General features: G+C 50.7%; 3 protein-coding genes across 3 annotated transcripts; 2 read left to right on the top strand and 1 right to left on the bottom strand.

Annotated features, from left to right (window-relative positions):
• Nucleotides 1–5,100: 5,100 nt before the first annotated feature.
• Nucleotides 5,101–6,253, bottom strand: MRPL17 (mitochondrial ribosomal protein L17). Its single transcript, XM_084832706.1, has 3 exons — nucleotides 6,046–6,253; nucleotides 5,811–5,879; nucleotides 5,101–5,685 (listed from the first exon to the last, which is right to left on the bottom strand). The coding sequence occupies exons 1-3, from the start codon at nucleotides 6,217–6,219 to the stop codon at nucleotides 5,395–5,397; spliced, it is 534 nt and encodes a 177-aa protein (XP_084688832.1). The 5' UTR covers nucleotides 6,220–6,253; the 3' UTR covers nucleotides 5,101–5,394.
• A 1,685-nt stretch (nucleotides 6,254–7,938) lies between these two features.
• On the top strand, nucleotides 7,939–8,608 carry LOC146351829 (FANCD2 opposite strand protein-like). Its single transcript, XM_084832707.1, has one exon. The coding sequence runs from the start codon at nucleotides 8,012–8,014 to the stop codon at nucleotides 8,537–8,539; it is 528 nt and encodes a 175-aa protein (XP_084688833.1). The 5' UTR covers nucleotides 7,939–8,011; the 3' UTR covers nucleotides 8,540–8,608.
• A 335-nt stretch (nucleotides 8,609–8,943) lies between these two features.
• LOC146351828 (uncharacterized) lies at nucleotides 8,944–17,533 on the top strand. Its single transcript, XM_084832705.1, has 2 exons — nucleotides 8,944–11,807; nucleotides 15,808–17,533. The coding sequence occupies exon 2, from the start codon at nucleotides 16,718–16,720 to the stop codon at nucleotides 17,453–17,455; it is 738 nt and encodes a 245-aa protein (XP_084688831.1). The 5' UTR covers nucleotides 8,944–11,807; nucleotides 15,808–16,717; the 3' UTR covers nucleotides 17,456–17,533.
• Nucleotides 17,534–17,736: the final 203 nt, after the last annotated feature.

The following is a 17,736-nucleotide window of genomic DNA, read 5'->3' as shown; positions in this document are numbered from 1 at the left end:
TTGTTGTAAGCTGACGAGACACAGGAATTCCTTATCTTGTCAAAGGTCATACAATTGTATATCTTGTTCTCTGCTGTTCTCTCCTTATCATGGCTACCCTATAACCCAGTTCTTGTATTATAAACAATGGTGCTAGGAGGAAAAATGTTGAGGATTGCAACCCCATGCGGGAGGGGGAGGAGGAGCCGTTTCATATGTGTCACAATGTCTATAAAACCAATGTGCTAATGTAAATCGGGGCTTCTGGCTCTTTGGAAACGATTCCAGCCTTAAGCCCGCGCGTTAAATAAAGAATCTCTTTTTCCTTCACTCCGTGGTCTCTCTGACTCTGGGTTCTGCAACACTGGTAGCACCATGGGAGCTAATATGACATCTGGGACAATGGAAGGGATAGCTTGGAGATTTCCACTAAGTTTATCAACACTATCCACCCAATGGTAAAATTTAACACCACCACAAATGAAAACCCCAAATTACCCCCTCTAGCTGTCACAGAATCATAGAATAGTGGGGTTGGAAGGGGCCTACAAGGCCATCGAGTCCAACCCCCTGCTCAGTGCAGGAATCCAAGTCAGAGCATCCCTGACAGGTGGCTGTCCAGCCTCGTCTTGAACGCCTCCAGTGTGGGACAGTTGGTGTGAATCAACCAGTCCTATGGCTATCTAGCCACTGTCTAGCGGCTATAGAATTGTGCCCTAAGAGGATTGTGCCCAGGTTGCGCCTCACAAAGGATGGGAAGGATGTGTTTGGCCACAGCATGAAGAACTTCATCAGGAGGGCTTTAAACTGAATCCTACGGGGAAGGTAGAAGTAATGTTGGGGGTAACAATAGACGTAGCAGCATGCACTGAAACGGAGAGAACATTTCTGATAACGCCCAATAATAGTCTTCAGACACATGTAGGAAGAAAGCCAGACCATGAAGCACATGGTCTTCGATGTCTATATACGAATGCCCAGAGTATGGGAAACAAAAAAACAAACTTGAACTCTTAATGCAGGAGGGACATTATGACTTGATAGGTATAACTGAGACTTGGTGGGATGACTCTCATGACTGGAATACAGCATTTAAAGAATATAACTTGTTCAAAAAGAACAGGAGGAACAGAAAGGGAGGTGGGGTTGCACTGTATGTGAAAAATACATCTCTCCGCACAGAAATACAGGAGGAGGAGCTCGGTAGCCCCATCGAGAGCATCTGGATCAAAATAAATGGAGCAAAGAATAAAAGGAACCTGGAGAAGACGAGGATGAAACTTTTGAAAAGCAAATAGCCAATGTTTTAAGGAAGCATGATGTAGTGGTAATGGGGGACTTCAATTTCCCCGATATTTGTTGGGAGACAACTTCTGCAAAACATGGCCAACAGTCCAACATTGCGGTTTGGACTCGCTGGCCTTGTAGGCCCCTTCCAACCCTACTATTCTACGATTCTATGGCCCCTCCAGGAAATTCCTGACTTGTGTACCGGATAACTTCCTCCTAGGGGAAGGAACTAGAGGATCAAAACAATGATCAGTGAGGTCCCATGGCAAGCGATGCTAACGAGAAAAGGAGTCCAAGATGGGTGGGAGCTTTTAAAAAAGGAAATTCTCAAGGCACAATTACAAACCATTCCAACAAGAAGAAAAGGTGGAAGACAACAGAAGAAGCCAATGTGGCTTCACAAAAAGCTTAGGGATGACCTGAAAACAAAAAAGGACACATATAGGAAGTGGAAAGAAGGCCAAGTAACAAAGGAAGAGTACAGGCAGGTAGCACAGAATTGCAGGGATGGCGTCAGGAAGGCTAAAGCTGAGAATGAGCTGAGGTTAGCAAGGGATGCTAAAAACAACAAAAAGCCTTTCTTCAGCTACGTGCATAGTAAAAGGCAGAGGAAAGAAATGGTGGTTCAGCTATTAAATAAGGATGGCAAAACGATAACAGATGACAAAGAAAAGGCAGAGGAGCTCAATTCCTACTTTGGCTCAGTCTTCTCCCAAAACAGGGTCTATGACCCCCCTGGCAAAGGTGAAGTACAGGCTGAAGGGGCAGGATTGCAGCTTGAGATGGATAGGCATATGGTCAAGGAACACCTAATTCCTTTGAATGAGTTCAAATCTCCAGGGCCAGATGAACTGAATCCTAGAGTAATAAAGGAACTGGTGGAAGAACTCTCAGTACCGCTGTTTATTCTCTTTGAGAAATCATGGAGGACGGGGGAAGTGCCAGATGACTGGAGGAGGGCTAATGTTGTCCCTATCTTCAAAAAGGGTAAAAAGGAGGAACCTGGGAACTACAGACCAGTCAGTCTGACATCAAGCCCTGGGAAAATTCTGGAGCAGATGATAAACCAATCCATCTGGAAGCACCTTGACAACAATGCTGTGATTACTCAAAGCCAACATGGATTTGTCAAAAACAAGTCCTGCCAGACAAATCTGATCTCATTTTTTGATCAAGTCACCTCCCTTGTAGACCTTGGGAATGCTGTAGACATCATATACCTCGACTTCAGCAAAGCTTTCGACAAAGTGCCCCATGATATCCTGATGAGCTCAAAGTGGGCGAGATGAAACAACGATCCGGTGGATCCACAGTTGGCTACAGAATCGGACTCAAAGAGTGCTTATTAATGGGACCTTCTCAAACTGGGGAGAGGTAACAAGTGGGGTAGCGCAGGGCTCAGTCCTGGGCCCAGTGCTCTTCAACATTTTTATGAATGACTTGGAGGAGGAGGTGGTACAGGGAATGCTGATCAGATTTGCAGATGACACCAAATTGGGCAGGATAGCTAATACTTTGGAAGACAGAAACAAAATTCAAAGTGATCTGGATAGACTGGAGTGCTGGGCAGAAAACAACAGAATGACATTTAATAGGGATAACTGCCAAGTTCTGCACCTAGGAAAAAGAAACCAAATGCACAGTTACAAGATGGGGATACGTGGCTCAACCACACTACTAGCGAGAAGGATCTTGGAATTGTTGTCAATCACAAGCTGAAGATGAGCCAACAGTGTGATGTGGCTGCAAAAAAGTCCAATGCTCTTTTGGGCTGCATTCATAGAAGCATAGCTTCCAAATCCCGGGAAGTACTAGTTCCCCTCTACTCAGCACTGGTTAGGCCTCATCTGGAGTACTGTGTCCAGTTCTGGGCACCACACTTGAAGAAGGATGCAGACAAACTGGAGAGGGTTCAGAGGAGGACAACAAAGATGATCAGGGGACTGGAAACAAAGCCTTATGAAGAGAGACTGAAAGAACTGGGCCTGTTTAGCCTTGAGGAGGGGAGATATGATAGCACTCTTCAAGTACTTGAAAGGTTGTCACAGAGAAGAAGGCCAGGATCTCTTCTTGATCATCCCAGAGTGCAGGACACGGAATAATAGGCTCAAGTGACAGGAAGCCAGATTCCGGCTGAACATCAGAAAAAACGTCCTGACTGTAAGAGCAATACGACAATGGAACCAATTACCTGGGGAGGTGGTGGGCTCTCCCACACTGGAGGCCTTCAAGACGAGGCTGGACAGCCATTTGTCAGGGATGCTCTGACTTGGATTCCTGCATTGAGCAGGGGGTTGGACTTGATGGCCTTGTAGGCCCCTTCCAACCCTACTATTCTATGATTCTATGATCATTGTAAATCAACACGCTGCACTGCCTGCAATTACCTCCAAGAAACCACTTCTTTCAAGAGCACATTTACAGACAAGACTTATTGCATTAGACAATCGTTAACATGTACTTCTACTAATGTGGTTTATTTAACTGAATGTAAAAAAATGGATGTCATATGCAATATGTAGGGACCTACAATGGACCTATGAAAAAGAACCACAAATTCTTACCAAAAACGAAAAAACTGGAGCAGCCTGTTGCAAGGTGTTTCAGATCCGCACATAGCCTCTTGGGTTTACAGTTGGCTCCAACAGAACAAATAAAAGACCCTGATACGCTTGACAAAAGGGAAAATTTCTGGATCGATAGACAAATGGCCTTAATCTGGAGGACAATTCATAAGCATTATACCAAGCATACCTGTTTTTTCTCCAGGCATTCCAAACTGCCACTCCTAACATCCATTTAACCACAGCTACTGATAAGGGCGGAAGCCGAAATGTTTAACTTAAAATCTATTTTTAATACTCTGTTGCTAGCCTTTCTGAGATGGATCGATAGTGTGTGTGTATGCTAGCGCTAATGCTCTTGCCACCCCCACGACCCAAGAAATACAATGTCTGCAAAAAACGAGAGATCAAATTCAGAGACATCATAGATGGCACAATCCTAGGCATGTCTACTCAGAAGTAATTTCCATGGCATTAAATGGGGTTTACTCCCAGGTAAGTGGGTACAGGACTGCACCCCAAATTGCCTAGAGTTATGTTGCGACATGCTGTTCTCACTGATCTTCATGACTGAGTGCTGTCCTGTACATGTCAGCTCAACAGCCAATCCCACGAAGTTCAATGAAGCTTATTCCCAAATAAATGAGTATAAGACTGCCTTTAAAGGGCAAATTTTAGCCTTATGAAGACAGTGGAGCTGGCCTGCATGTCACTCCTCCTTCCACACAGTTCCTTCTAATGACTGGGGCGACTAGCCTTTTGAGGAAAGCAGGAGCTGTTTCTTATACTGTGGAGCCCTTTGTGGCATGTCCTGTAAAAAGTGTGGTTATGCTACCGTTGAAGAATATAAGAACCACCCTGCTGGATCCAACCTGAGGTCCAGCTAGTCCAGGGTCCTGTTCCCACTGCGGCCAACCAGAGGCCCCAGTGGGAAGCCTACAAGCAGGACAGGAGTGCAATGACAGCATCCTTCTCATGTCCCCCAGCAGCTGGTCTATGGAAATGTGCTCACTGCTATGCAGCTAGGGCCTGTGGTACTGTGGCTGGCGACACCGGGTTAAAAAACACACACACAGGCAAATCCTTCTTGGTGCAACTGACTGGGCAAGTACATAGAGATGTTCCCACCCGCTGCCCATTTAACGACCTTGTAGGGCACACTGCCGTCCGACTCCCCAGCATCACTGCCCAGCAGACACGCAGCCCAGCACCATCCCTCAGATGCAGTGTGCCACTCTGCCCTAGGACACAGAAAATGGAGAGGATGCATTTGCCCAGCGGCTGCATTTATTCCCGTGTGAACGAAGGCAACACAGCCTCTCTTCTCTTAGGTTTACACTCCTATGGAATGAGAGAATTTCTGTGCTGCCTAGCACAGCTGATACAAGCAGGCTGAGGTCTCGAAGAGAAATCGCGCTCAGCATCGTCCAGAGGTGGTAGGGGGGGCAACCACCGAGGGGGCCCCCAGAGGCCATACCTGGCCAGCCAGCGCAGCCGTAACGGCAGCAACACCTTCCGCCACGGGGGGCTGCTTCCCTCTGCCTGGAAGGCGTGTGGCGTGCTACACCGCCGTGCCGATGAGGCGCTCCCCCGGGGGGCCCTGCCAGGCTCCTCTGGGGCCGAGCGCGTCCTCCCGGCAGCCCTTCAGCAGCTGGTTCACCAGGGTCTTCTCGCTGTCCCGGCGGGGAAGGGGCAGCGGGGGCAGCGGGTTCCCCTTGTATTCGATCACAGCCATCTTGGCTCGGTCCAGGTTCTCCCGGTTGGGAATCTGCTGCATGCGAGTGTAGTGCCCCGCGTGGGCCTGGAAGCGTGGGGCCAGCACCGCGAAGAGCTTGCGGATCAGGTCCTTCTCCTGCAGGAGGGGGCAAAGCAGAGCGGCGGCGGCTCAGCGCCGGCAGGGCCCGCCCGGGCAGCCCCCCCAGCCGCCCGCCCGCCGGGAGCGAGGCGGCGTGGGGGCCGCGCCGCGCCGCGCCTCACCGTCAGCCAGAAGTCGGCCATGCGCATGGCTTTGGGGTCGCGGTCGCCGCGCTTGGCGTAGTCGATCAGCTGCAGACACAAGGGGGAGAGAGGTTGCCGAGGCCCCTCCGGGCGCGCTCGCCTCGGCCCGCCGCGGGGCCGCGGCGGCGCCGCCCGCCCCCCCCCGCCCGGGCCCCTCGGGGCGGGGACCCCTCGGGCGCCTCCCTCCCGCGCAGAAGGCCCCGGCGGCGCTCACGTGCTCGGCGTAGAAGCGCATCTCGTCCGCGCGCGCGCGGGGGGCCTCGATGCGCTCGTGCCGCACCAGGCCCGTGACGAGGTTCCGCAGCAGGTCGAGGCGCGAGCGGGGGCCGAGCCCGAGGCGCCGCTGCACCCGCCCGTGGGAGATCCAGGCCGCCGCCGACACCCTCATGGCGCGCGGAGCCGAGGGCGCCCTTCGTCACGGGGCGGCGGGAGGGCGGCGCGAGCGCGCCCCCGAGGCGGGCGGGGGGCGGGCCCCGGCGGCGGCGCGCTTCGTCGCCCTGCGGTGGGGGCGCGTGCCGGCAGGGCGGCGGCGCGGACGCGCGCCCCTCCGCCGGCAGGGGAGCGGGACGGCGCGCGCGCGGGCGGGCGGGGAAAGGCCTGGGCCTCGCCGCGAGAGCCGGGCCGCGCGCCGCCGCCTCGGGCCGCGCCCTCCCGCGTGCGGAAGCGGCCCGGCCCGGCGCCGCGTGGCGCCAGCTCGCCGGGGCCGGCCCGAGCCCCGGGGCGCCGCCCGCGCCTTTGGAGCGGTCGCGCGGCCCTCCTCGGCGGCCCGGCCTTCGCGGCGCCCGCGCTTGCCGCTCCGGCCGTCCGGGCCGCCGCCTCGCCCGCCGCGCAGCGCCCCGCTACCGACGGCCCGGGAAGCGGCGCCCGAGGCCGGCGGCGGGCAGAAGGGCGCCGGCGCTCTGCGGCGGGTCTCCGTGATGCGCCGCCGTCGGCCGGCCGTTGTTCTTCCGGCCTGGGGCGGGCCAGAATTGCCCCACGGTGTCTGATTCGGCCGTGCGGATGTCGCGGGCGCCAGGCTTTCTCGGGGCGCTGGTCGGTGCGCGGTCCCAGAGGCTGAACGTTCCGCTGATGTGTCACGAAGCCTGCGTGCCGCTGGGCTTCGTCGCCTATTCGGCCAGCCGCTTCCGACTGACTGGAGGGTCCGCACGCGGCCGGCGGGAGAAGGGGCTGGCAGGAGGGGCTCGTTTGCCGTGCGTGATGCCGGGAAATCTGTGGGCTGCAGGCGGGCTCAGTTTTGCAAGAATGGGTGCAGACAGCCCAGCGGAGGGAATGTGGGGCAAAGGCGGACCTTCCTGATGGGTTACCGTACCATTCAGATGTTAAAACCTTTTTCCTAATAATAATACTTTTAAAGTGGCCTCTTTTACTGTTAGGTTGCCCACCGCACACCTACAAGCGAACCCCCACGCTATCTATCTAAAAGTAGTTACAAGGGACCCAGACCTTTTGAGGCTGTTTCAGAGAGGGAACCAGGGAAAACGAAGATTTCCATCTGGAGACAGCAGAAAAGGTCATAGAAAGGGAAGGGCAAAGAGGAGTGGGCCACTCTACTCACAGATCAGGAAGTAGCTGGTCCCATAACATAGTCTCAAAGAAATAAAAGAATTACAACAAAAATATTCACAATAACAATAAGAGATCCAACCTATCCATCATACTGCTGAGAAAGTAGAAAATTGGCTCAATCTTTGGAAGCTGACAAGGTGGAACCTGCTGCCACTATCGATAGGGTCACCCTATTATGAGAAGCCAGCAGAAAATAGTGATTTGCAGTAGATCAGCAAGGGATTTTGTCTTCCAATTCTTTGAAAATAGCAACAACAGTGACAAAACTCCCCCCCCCCTTGATTCAAACCCACAAAACCAAAAATGTCTCCTATCTAATGGCTAATGGTTGCGAAAACTAAGTCGCATCACTGGAGAGGCTGTTGTAGTGCTGTAATTAGAGTGTCCTTGTGGTGGGGGGGTTTGGCTTGCATGAAGGAGAGGGAGTCCTGTGGGCACTCTGCTCTTGCTGGAGGAGGAGCCATCCTGGGGAGGAGGAGCTTCTGGAATGTTGACTCAGCCAGAGAGTTCTAGGTTGACTATGCTCATAATGGGTTGCCAAGGGCACCAGGCAAAGGAAAGATGCACCAGAGGTGCGGGCAGCATAGTGTGGGGGTGTCCACACGGCACTGACCATGGCTGGTGGGTACCAGCTGTGGGCACCCTGGTCCCCACTGGATGAATCCCTGCAGTGGCTGCGGGGCACCATACCCAGGGTCAGTGGCGCCAAGCACCCCTTCTGGGGTGGGCAGAGTCCGGCTGCTGCTGACCTGGAAGTTCAGCTTTGTTTCCAGGGACTCAGCCTGGTGTTGGAGCCTGGTGCTAAGATGGGAGCAGGACAGCCACAGCCCCCTGGGGCTGCTGGAGAGACAAGGGGACGCACTGGAATGGTGCGCAAGCCGCAGGCCGTGCGCCTCACAGGGCTTGACTCAGTCTTTGGCCATCTTGTGACAGCACAGCCCCCACGCTGGACTGGCTCACTGAGAGTCTCAGAACGCTCAGCTTTCTGTCAAGTCATAAGCCCCCACCAGTGCTGGCCCCGTGGGCTCCAGGAGCCACAAGTGCGCATGGCTATGGCCATGTGTCGGCAAATGCTGCGCGCCATTCTCTTGCTTTATGCCGCCTACAAGAAGTGTGCCTTTGCCCTGCAACATTCCCGCTGAGGGCCCACCTGGTTGGGCAGGGGCAGAGCAAAGCAGGTTCGTAGCCTCACCCACAAGGTAGCCTCAGGATTACATGCACACCTGCCGTGACACTAGCGTCTCTGATCAGGAAACCTGTTTCCGTGTTCTCTGTTCCTAAACTGCATTTCTCCCACTGAGAGGAAATACAGTGTCAAGATTGTAAGGAGACAATCCAAGAAGCACAGAGATCAGTTGCAAAGAGATTAAATCAACCATACCGTCCATTTTACCTTTCAAAGAAGAAGGTGCAAAGGTCCATTTTTATGAATATCGTGAAGTTGCTCCCTTGCAACATCTGGCTTCTCAATGGAAGAAACAAATCAAGCGATTGGTACCAAAACAGGAAAACCTCTTACCCAAGAAAACAGTTAAACCCGTGAAGAACAAGAAGAAGAAAAGCTTTTTATATAAAAACAAACGGTCCAAGAACACTGAAACAGAGCAAACAAGTTTTTGCATATCCTCATTGTGAGAAGAGACATGCACCTTCGTGAAAAGACATGTGTACACCATTAGGTGTACCATTTGCTTTAGAAACATATTTGTAAAGCAAAATTTTCAACCAAAAAACATTCTTGTACTAATGAATGAAGCTGAGAAATTATATGCATTATTCATTAGCCAGCAATACATAACGGTTAATGTACCGCACTGGAGATTGCATGGACATCTGTAAATTGGCAAATGGAGGGGTTGAGAGCATTCTAAATAAAATAGTACAAACAAAATAGTATTTATAACTGCTAAATAAAATAATCTTTTCATCTATATTTTAAATTGCTATACAAGGAGCAGTTCACGTTTCTTAAAGCAATAATTATTGTTAGCATTAACGGAGGAAGCTTCCATCAGCTGGAAGTTTACAAAGTTTAGCTATTTAAAGAAAATTAGGACTTTTTGTTTTGTTTTCAGTGGGATATGAAGAAATACAGCCTCCAAATTTGTGTTTTCAAATAACTGAAGGAGCCTAAAAATGGAAGATCCCAAGCCACAGTGTTGCTTCACTCTAGAGTTCTTCTGTTGAGCACATTAAAGTAGGTGGTTTGAGTGCTAGAGCCTAAACAGTAGCTCTGATTTCATGGTATGTCAAGCTTAAAAACAGCAACAACATTTAACAGTGTACTAACAAATTATCAGATCTACTGAAATACCTGTATGGTGGATTACAAAATGGAGATACATTTAAATTGAACATTTAATTAACGGGTACCTCTGCCAGTTCGTTTGTTTTTAAATCATGTTTTCTTTTACAACCAATAGAGGTGATTTACATTAATCAGTTATGGACACATCCTTCAAAAAGCTTTTAATCTCCCTGTTAGCCAGTGTTCATTAAAAAAAACAAGGTGAAATATTTTTAGTCAAAGCAGGATTCTTGGAGCGGGGGGTTCACTAGCTTGATACTAGACACGTGTTTCTAAGGACCACCACAATTTTTGATCTCTGCTTCCAAAGAAGTGCGAGGAGGTGTAGCAGCCATATCGGGGGTCAGACTAAGTAGCCTCATGCAGTCTCATGCTTCATGTTCTTGCTGAGCTCTTTCTCCCTTGAATATATTGTTGTAAGCTGACGAGACACAGGAATTCCTTATCTTGTCAAAGGTCATACAATTGTATATCTTGTTCTCTGCTGTTCTGTTCTCTGCTTATCACAGCTACCCTATAACCCAGTTCTTGTATTGTAAACAATGGTGCTAGGAGAAGAAATGTTGAGGACTGCAACCCCACGCGGGAGGGGGAGGAGGAGCTGTTTCCTATGTGTGACAATATCTATAAGAACAATGTGCTGATGTAAATCGGGGCTTCTGGCTCTTTGGAAATGATTCCAGCCTTAAGCCCGCACGTTAAATAAAGAATCTCTTTTTCCTTCACTCCGTGGTCTCTCTGACTCTGGGTTCTGCAACAGAGGTGCTTTGAACATTATAAAGCTCTGAAGGGAATTAATAGATTTTGCCACTTCAAGGTTGTGAAGGCAGGAGATTTAGGAGTGTTTTTAGTTGTTTTTAAAGATTGCTGTGTAGAAATGGGCACTGCAGTCCTCCATTGTACCAGAATTCTACCCTGGGAAATGTCTTTTTCGAGTATTCAAAGACAGGCAGCCCATCTCTGATGGCATCAGCACAAGTGCCTGGCGTCAGCGTTGTCGGCCAGACAGTGAAAACCGGTTATTCATGTTCAAAGGGATCAATGACCATCAGTCAGATGGATATTGGTTATTTTGTCTACTACAGACAGTAAGACTTACATCACACAAAAATTAACCCTTCTGTCAACAGAAAGCAGACATATATTATTTTCAGTGCACTGGTTGTCTTTATAATTTGCTAGCACAACCCTGTACATGTCTACTCTGAAGTTAAGTTCCATGAGTCCAATGGGGCTTGCTCTCTGGTATAGGGTTGCAGTCTAAAGACATTTGTGACTTGCAACAGAAGCACCTTCTGGGTTCCTTGGAAGACAAAGGTGGGATAGAAATGTAATAATAAATAAATGAATAAAATCAGAATACTCAAAAGATGACACACTAGTGTACAGCTAAACTAAAGCAAGGCCCAGCTGCACTTTACACAGTGATTACACAACTTGTTAATGCACATCAGTATGGAATTATTTTTTGGATTGGACCTAAGATACACACAATTCCTATTTTGCTTTACAGTTTTAATTCTTAGGTGTAGAATCCCCTCAAATCGTTTATAGCTTGCAAACAGGTAAAAGTTTTCTTCCAAAATGAAACAGGGATAGCTATGATTTGGAACACATCTGCTTCTGCTTTCAGAAGCTCACCCTCAGTATTCAGCAACAAATGCAGACAATTTGCTGACAGCTGTTTAAGAGCAATGGCACTGAAACATTGCTTCATAACGGGTGCAGATCCACAGCCCAAAAAGCCAAATCCACCCTTCCTGGCATCCCACGGTGGTGGCCTCCCGGCTTTTGTGCTCCCCCCCCCTTCTAAAAGTCTGAAATGCCTCTCCCGAGGCTTAATTATTGGCAATAAGAGCTTTAAACTAATACATGCTGGAATTTTTCTGTATTTTTGGCCCCATCCACTGGAATCTTGCCCTGGAGAGCTTCTCTGAAACTGAATTCAGCCCTTGGCCTGAAAGATGTTCCCCACCCTGATGTTAAGGGTGCCTCTGGGCATGCGGTGGATACCCCAGGGTAGTTGTGCCTAGCCATTCCATATTTTGAGACGGGGGGCAGACAAGCTTCTTATACTTGAAGAAGGATGCCGACAAACTGGAGTGGGTTCAGAGGAGGGCAACAAAGATGATCCGGGGACTGGAAAGAAAGCCCTATGAAGAGAGACTGAAAGCACTGGGCATGTTTAGCCTTGAGAAGAGAAGGCTGAGGGGAGATAGGATAGCGCTGTTCAAGTACTTGAAAGGTTGTCACAGAGAGGAAGGCCAGGATCTCTTCTCCATCATCCCAGAGTGCAGGACACGGAATAATGGGCTCAAGTTACAGGAAGCCAGATTCTGGCTGAACATCAGGAAAAACTTCCTGACTGTTAGCGCAGTATGACAATGGAACCAATTGAAGATCCTGGCCTTCCTCTCTGTGACAACCTTCCAAGTACTTGAAGAGTGCTATCCTATCTCCCCTCAGTCTTCTCTTCTCAAGGCTAAACATACCCAGTTCTTTCAGTCTCTCTTCATAGGGCTTTGCTTCCAGTCCCCTTGTCGCAGCCATATCGGAGGTCAGACTAAGTAGCCTCACGCAGTCTCATGCTTCATGTTCTTGCTGAGCTCTTGCTCTCTGAAATATATGTTTGTAAGCTGACGAGACACAGGAATTTCTTATCTTGTCAACAAAGGCTAAAGTCATGGTGATATGTATATCTTGTTCTCTGCTGTTCTCTTCTGTTCTCTGCTTATCATGGCTACCGTATAACCCATTTCTTGTACTATAAACAATGGTGCTAGGAGAGGAAATGTTGAGAACTGCAACCCCACACGGGAGGGAGAGGAGGAGCCGTTTCCTATGTGTGACAATATCTATAAAAACAATGTGCTGATGTAAATCGGGGCTTTTGGCTCTTTGGAAATGATTCCAGCCTTAAGCCCGCGCGTTAAATAAAGAAACTCTTTTTCCTTCACTCCGTGGTCTCTCTGACTCTGAGTTCTGCAACATAAATGGTGCCGTGACTCAGATGTGGCAGGCTCTGAGACAGAGAGGTGGCAGTTTCCTGCTCTTAATTGCCGCACCGGGAGGGAGGGATCGGCGCATGCCTCCCTCTCTTGGCGCCACCGACCTTTTTGTCGGGTGAACGGGAGAAAGCCTGCGTCGGGACCGCCCAAACGGCAGCGAGCAGCAAGAGAACCTTGAGAAGCGGAGGAAGGAACTTGAGCCCTGCCCATACTGCAGCTACAGTTGAGTTGAAACCCACATTGGAAGCCTTCAGGAGAAAGGCAAGTATGGAGTAAAAGTGGGCCCCGCCTTCGGGAGTAAGGCCACTGGGCAGAAAAAAAGAGGGCCCCCCCTTATGAAGGTCAGTGTTAGTATACGTATACAAAAGGTGACCCACCCAATTGGGGGTGGAAGGGGGGGACTTGATCACTCCCCCGAGCAGGCACTAATACTCAGCAAGGCGCTGAGGAAACTGCTTCGCTCTAGTGGGAAAGTGGGTGGCAGGGACATATGATGAAAGTGATGAAATTGATGATTGAGTGAAGTGGCTACTGCGGTTTCTGTTGCATACCGTCGACCGTCCGGGTGCCCAGGCCAGTAGCAAAGTGCATGTTGTGAAATTCCTTTTGTGTCGGTCAGTGAGACCCCTTACTCGCTGACCAATCCCCTTCCCTCTTTGTGTCCGTCTTCATCTTAAGAGGGAGGCTATGGGAGGTGGAGGAAGCAAGACTTGCACCCCCTTGAGATGTATGTTAAAAAAAAGAATGAAAAAGATTTTTTTTTTAAAAAGGATTCAGAATAGAGAGAGGAAACAGCAAAAAGCTCAAGGTCAAGCTGAGAGAAAAAAAGAACAAGATCTGAGGCTGTTAATTAGAGAAATGTTGCAGGACAGTCTGGCTTTTAACGAAGCGTGGGAGTGTGAGGCCGAAGAAGTAGCTGTTAGCCTAGCGTGCTGAGGGGGGGGGGGGCAGGAGAATTGCCCACAACGTTCTGAGTTGTGCAACGTCATCACCTCGCCTAATTGAGATAAAATCCCTAAGAAATAGAAACTGAAAATGAAGACCCAGAAGATGAAGGAGCAAAATGGAGAATAAAGGTGAAGAATCAGCCCCCAGGGCACAGGATAGACCCCTCTTCGAGTGAAAAGTGTGCCATAAGACTGTCCCAAGGCAGAATGAAGTGGAAAGACCATGATAAAGATCTCTGTCAAGGTAGCCGTGTTTAGCTTTGAACTGTCCTAGAATTTCGTAGAGCCTGTAGACCATCAGCTATATGATTTCTGAAGAGCGTAACCGTTAAGCTTTTGCCGTGGGATTCCCTGCAATGAAGAAATCTCACTGATTTGAGTGTCCAGTGTTAGACTGCCTGAGTGTGTGTGCTGAAGAGACCGAGAAACCAGACAGCATGTTCCTGGCCAAGCCAAAATCACGCTACTACCATGCTCCTGGAAGCTGCAATAAACTGTGTAAGCTGGGAGACCCAACCTGATTGAGAAGAAAAGAAGATATTGGAGTAAACTGTCTTAAAAAACAGTGAAATCTGTGTAGCTAGCTGGCTGACGCTGTCAGTGATGTTACAACTTTAAATTAACACTGTTTTCCTGTTTGAGACCCCAGCGAAGAAAGCTGACCCGAGTTATTTGTTGCCCGTGCCAAAGCAAAGATTTAGCTGCCCTGTACCTCATCGTGTCCTGTTTTGAGCTTGGGATTTACAAATACAAACAAACTGAGAAGCTTGCCTTTGAAGTCCTGCAAATCACCCCACCGCCTCCCCGAAGAAGATTAATGGCTGCCTGAAAAATGCAAGTATAAGGCGATGCCCATCACCCCCCAGCGTCCTGAGTTTCAGCACTTTGCTTTCGTGTACCAAATTGAAGGGGAAGAGAAGAAAAGAGGGGTGTGTGTGTGTGTGTGTGTGTGTGAGATATTGTAAATCCCTGGCTAGCTTGTCTAGTGATAGATAGCCCCGAGAGCTTCCCCCCCGCCCCAATTGCTGGATCTGCTCCATCATGCCTTACCATGCAAGAAGTGTTTTCCATTCATTGTGTTAAATTAAAAAAGTTTATTGTGTATATTTTATGATTTCTTAGATATCATAAAATATATGTGATATTTGCAGATTAGTGTTAGTTGCAACTCCAAATTATACTGAGTGTGGTTCCCAATGGATGACAAGAGAAAAGACAAAGACAAGTAGAGAAAGACAGAGGCAAGTAGAAAAAGACAGAGAAATAGAGAAAGTGGCAGACAGATATAGAAGGGGGGAAAAAAAAGAAGAAAGAAGGCAAGAGGCAAAGAGAAAGAACATTTGTAAAGAAGAAGCGTGGCCATAGTTGCCCCCAGGGTGAATTAGAAGCAGCTAATTATGCCTGGAGCTTATTACCTGGGGTAAAGTAGCCACAATAATGTAATAGTTCTTTAAGATGAAGAAAATGTAACTAGAAAGAGAAGAAGAGTCTATTCCAAATGTGTGTCATTGGGACTAGTGTAGGGCAGAAAGGTTTAAGTAAGTGAGTTTAACTTGAAAAAGACAAATGAAGAGACAAGGCTGGTGCATAGAGAGAAAGTTTTATGTAAAAAGTTTGAAACATGATCTGCAATACAGGCAGATCAGCAAGAAAAAGAAAGCAAAAGAATAGAATCATAGAATAGTAGGGTTGGAAGGGGCCTACAAGGCCATCGAGTCCAACCCCCTGCTCAATGCAGGAATCCAAGTCAGAGCATCCCTGACAAATGGCTGTCCAGCCTCGTCTTGAAGGCCTCCAGTGTGGGAGAGCCCACCACCTCCCCAGGTAATTGGTTCCATTGCCGTATTGCTCTGACACTCAGGAAGTTTTTCCTGATGTTCAGTCGGAATCTGGCTTCCTGTAACTTGAGCCCATTATTCCGTGTCCTGCACTCTGGGATAATCAAGAAGAGATCCTGGCCTTCTTCTCTGTGACAACCTTTCAAGTACTTGAAGAGCGCTATCATATCTCCCCTCAGTCTTCTCTTCTCAAGGCTAAACATGCCCAGTTCTTTCAGTCTCTCTTCATAGGGCTTTGTTTCCAGTCCCCTGATCATCTTTGTTGCCCTCCTTTGAACCCTCTCCAGCTTGTCTGCATCCTTCTTAAAGTGTGGTGCCCAGAACTGGACACAGTACTCCAGATGAGGCCTAACCAGTGCTGAGTAGAGGGGAACTAGTACTTCCCGGGATTTGGAAGCGATGCTTCTATGAATGCAGCCCAAAATAGCATTTGCCTTTTTTGCAGCCACATCACATTGTTGGCTCATCTTCAGCTTGTGATCGACAACAATTCCAAGATGCTTCTTGTTTGTAGTGTTATTGAGCCACATATTCCCCATCTTGTAACTGTGCATTTGGTTTCTTTTTCCTAGGTGCAGAACTTGGCAGTTCTCCCTATTAAATGTCATTCTGTTGTTTTCTGCCCAGGTTGTTGGGCAGAAAAAAACAGAAGTACATGAAGTACAGGCTGAAGGGGCAGGATTGCAGCTTGAGATGGATAGGCATATGGTCAAGAAACACCTCATTACTTTGGATGAGTTCAAATATCCAGGGCCAGATGAGTACCTTTCGTACATCCCTAGGCGGAGGTCCTGAAGATGATGGTTAGGACCACCTTGAAGTCCGCCAGCAGGGACGGGTTGGCATGCTGCGCCGCTTTGCAGCCCACCCAAAAACGGCGGTAGGAGCTCTCCGACGCCAGGCAGACGTCCGTCTTGAGTGAGCCGGGAAGTTGGATGAGGGCCCCCACATCCACCCTGTTGAAGGCCAAGGTCTCCAGCAGGAGGACCGAGGCCAGGTAGTCCCGCGTGTCCTGCTCCAGGTCAGCCCCCCGGTAGCGGAAGCGCATGACATAGCGCTGCCACGGGTCCCTGCTCCTCATGCCTGGTCCGTCCAACAGGCCGTCAAGCAGGCGACCCAGGTAGCCCTTCTCGTCCTCCTCACCGTCCTCATCCCAGGGGAAGGTGCCCCCAGTGCTGCTGCCGCCACCGCCTCCACGGCGCCCGCCGCGCTGCTCTGCATGCGCGTTGCCGGCCACCGAGGTGTAGGATTGCGTACCGCCGTTCGCCGCTGTCTGCTGCTCCTGCTGAGCTGCCGACACTGCTGTCCCGGCCGTGGCCTCGTCCTTCAGGGTCGCGGAGTCCCACCTGGCACCGCCATCTCTGCCGCCGTTCCCTCGAGCTCCTGCGGGAGGCACAGTGACGGGCACGGCAGCACCCGAGGACAGACCGGCCTCTCCCTGGAGCCCCCCTCCTGCTCCTGCTCCATGTCCGAGGCAGCCCGTCCTGCTTGCCGTGCCCCCGTGGCTCCGGCCCCGCTGCTCTCTCCTGACCCAGAGGCCTGCCCAGGACCCTTCCTGGGCCACTTCTTGGCCGAGCCCTCCGCCGCAGAGCTGGCGCTGCCGAGGCGCGTCTCCCCCCGCTTCCTTGACCCCGTGGCCGAGGGCGGCCTTCCCGGGGCTTTGAACGGGCCCGCCGCACTCTCCGCCGCTGCCGCCCAGACCTCCCAGGTCATCCTACCGCACCCCGGAGCCCAGAGACTCACCGGCCGTCGTGGGTGGCACCTCCGGCTGGGCCGCCCGTGGCGCTGTCCCCGTCGGTCGCACCAGCCGTGCCGTCACTGGACCCTCCGCGTCGTGTCACCCTCGACCGCTGCGCTCTGCCGCAGCTCCGCCCAGCGCTGCTGCTGTCGACCTCTGCTCTGCCGCGTGGCTGGCCGCCGCGCCCTCGTCCGCTGCTTCTTGATGTGGTGCCGCTGACGCAGGAGGCCGACGATGGTCTTCAGCCACTTCCGAAAGTCCACCTGTGGCACGAAGGAGGACCAGTCCTCGGCCCTGACCAGGAAGAGTACCGGCGCGTCGCTTGGGGCGACGACCCACATCTGGTGGATGTCCTCCCGACGGCCGGGAGCGGTTGTTGAAATCCCCGGCCACGAGCAGGCAGCGGCACGAGTGGCACGCATCTTGGAGGCGTGCCCAGAAGGCCCGCCACCACGCGGCCCGCATGGGCGTGTAGAGCCCGCAGATGCGGAAGGCGCACT

Source organism: Heloderma suspectum, chromosome 2 (assembly GCF_057233095.1).
Source record: "Heloderma suspectum isolate Gila_16-S chromosome 2, 16-S_ref, whole genome shotgun sequence".
Lineage (NCBI taxonomy): Eukaryota > Metazoa > Chordata > Lepidosauria > Squamata > Helodermatidae > Heloderma > Heloderma suspectum.
This window is presented reverse-complemented; position numbering and strand designations above follow the sequence as displayed.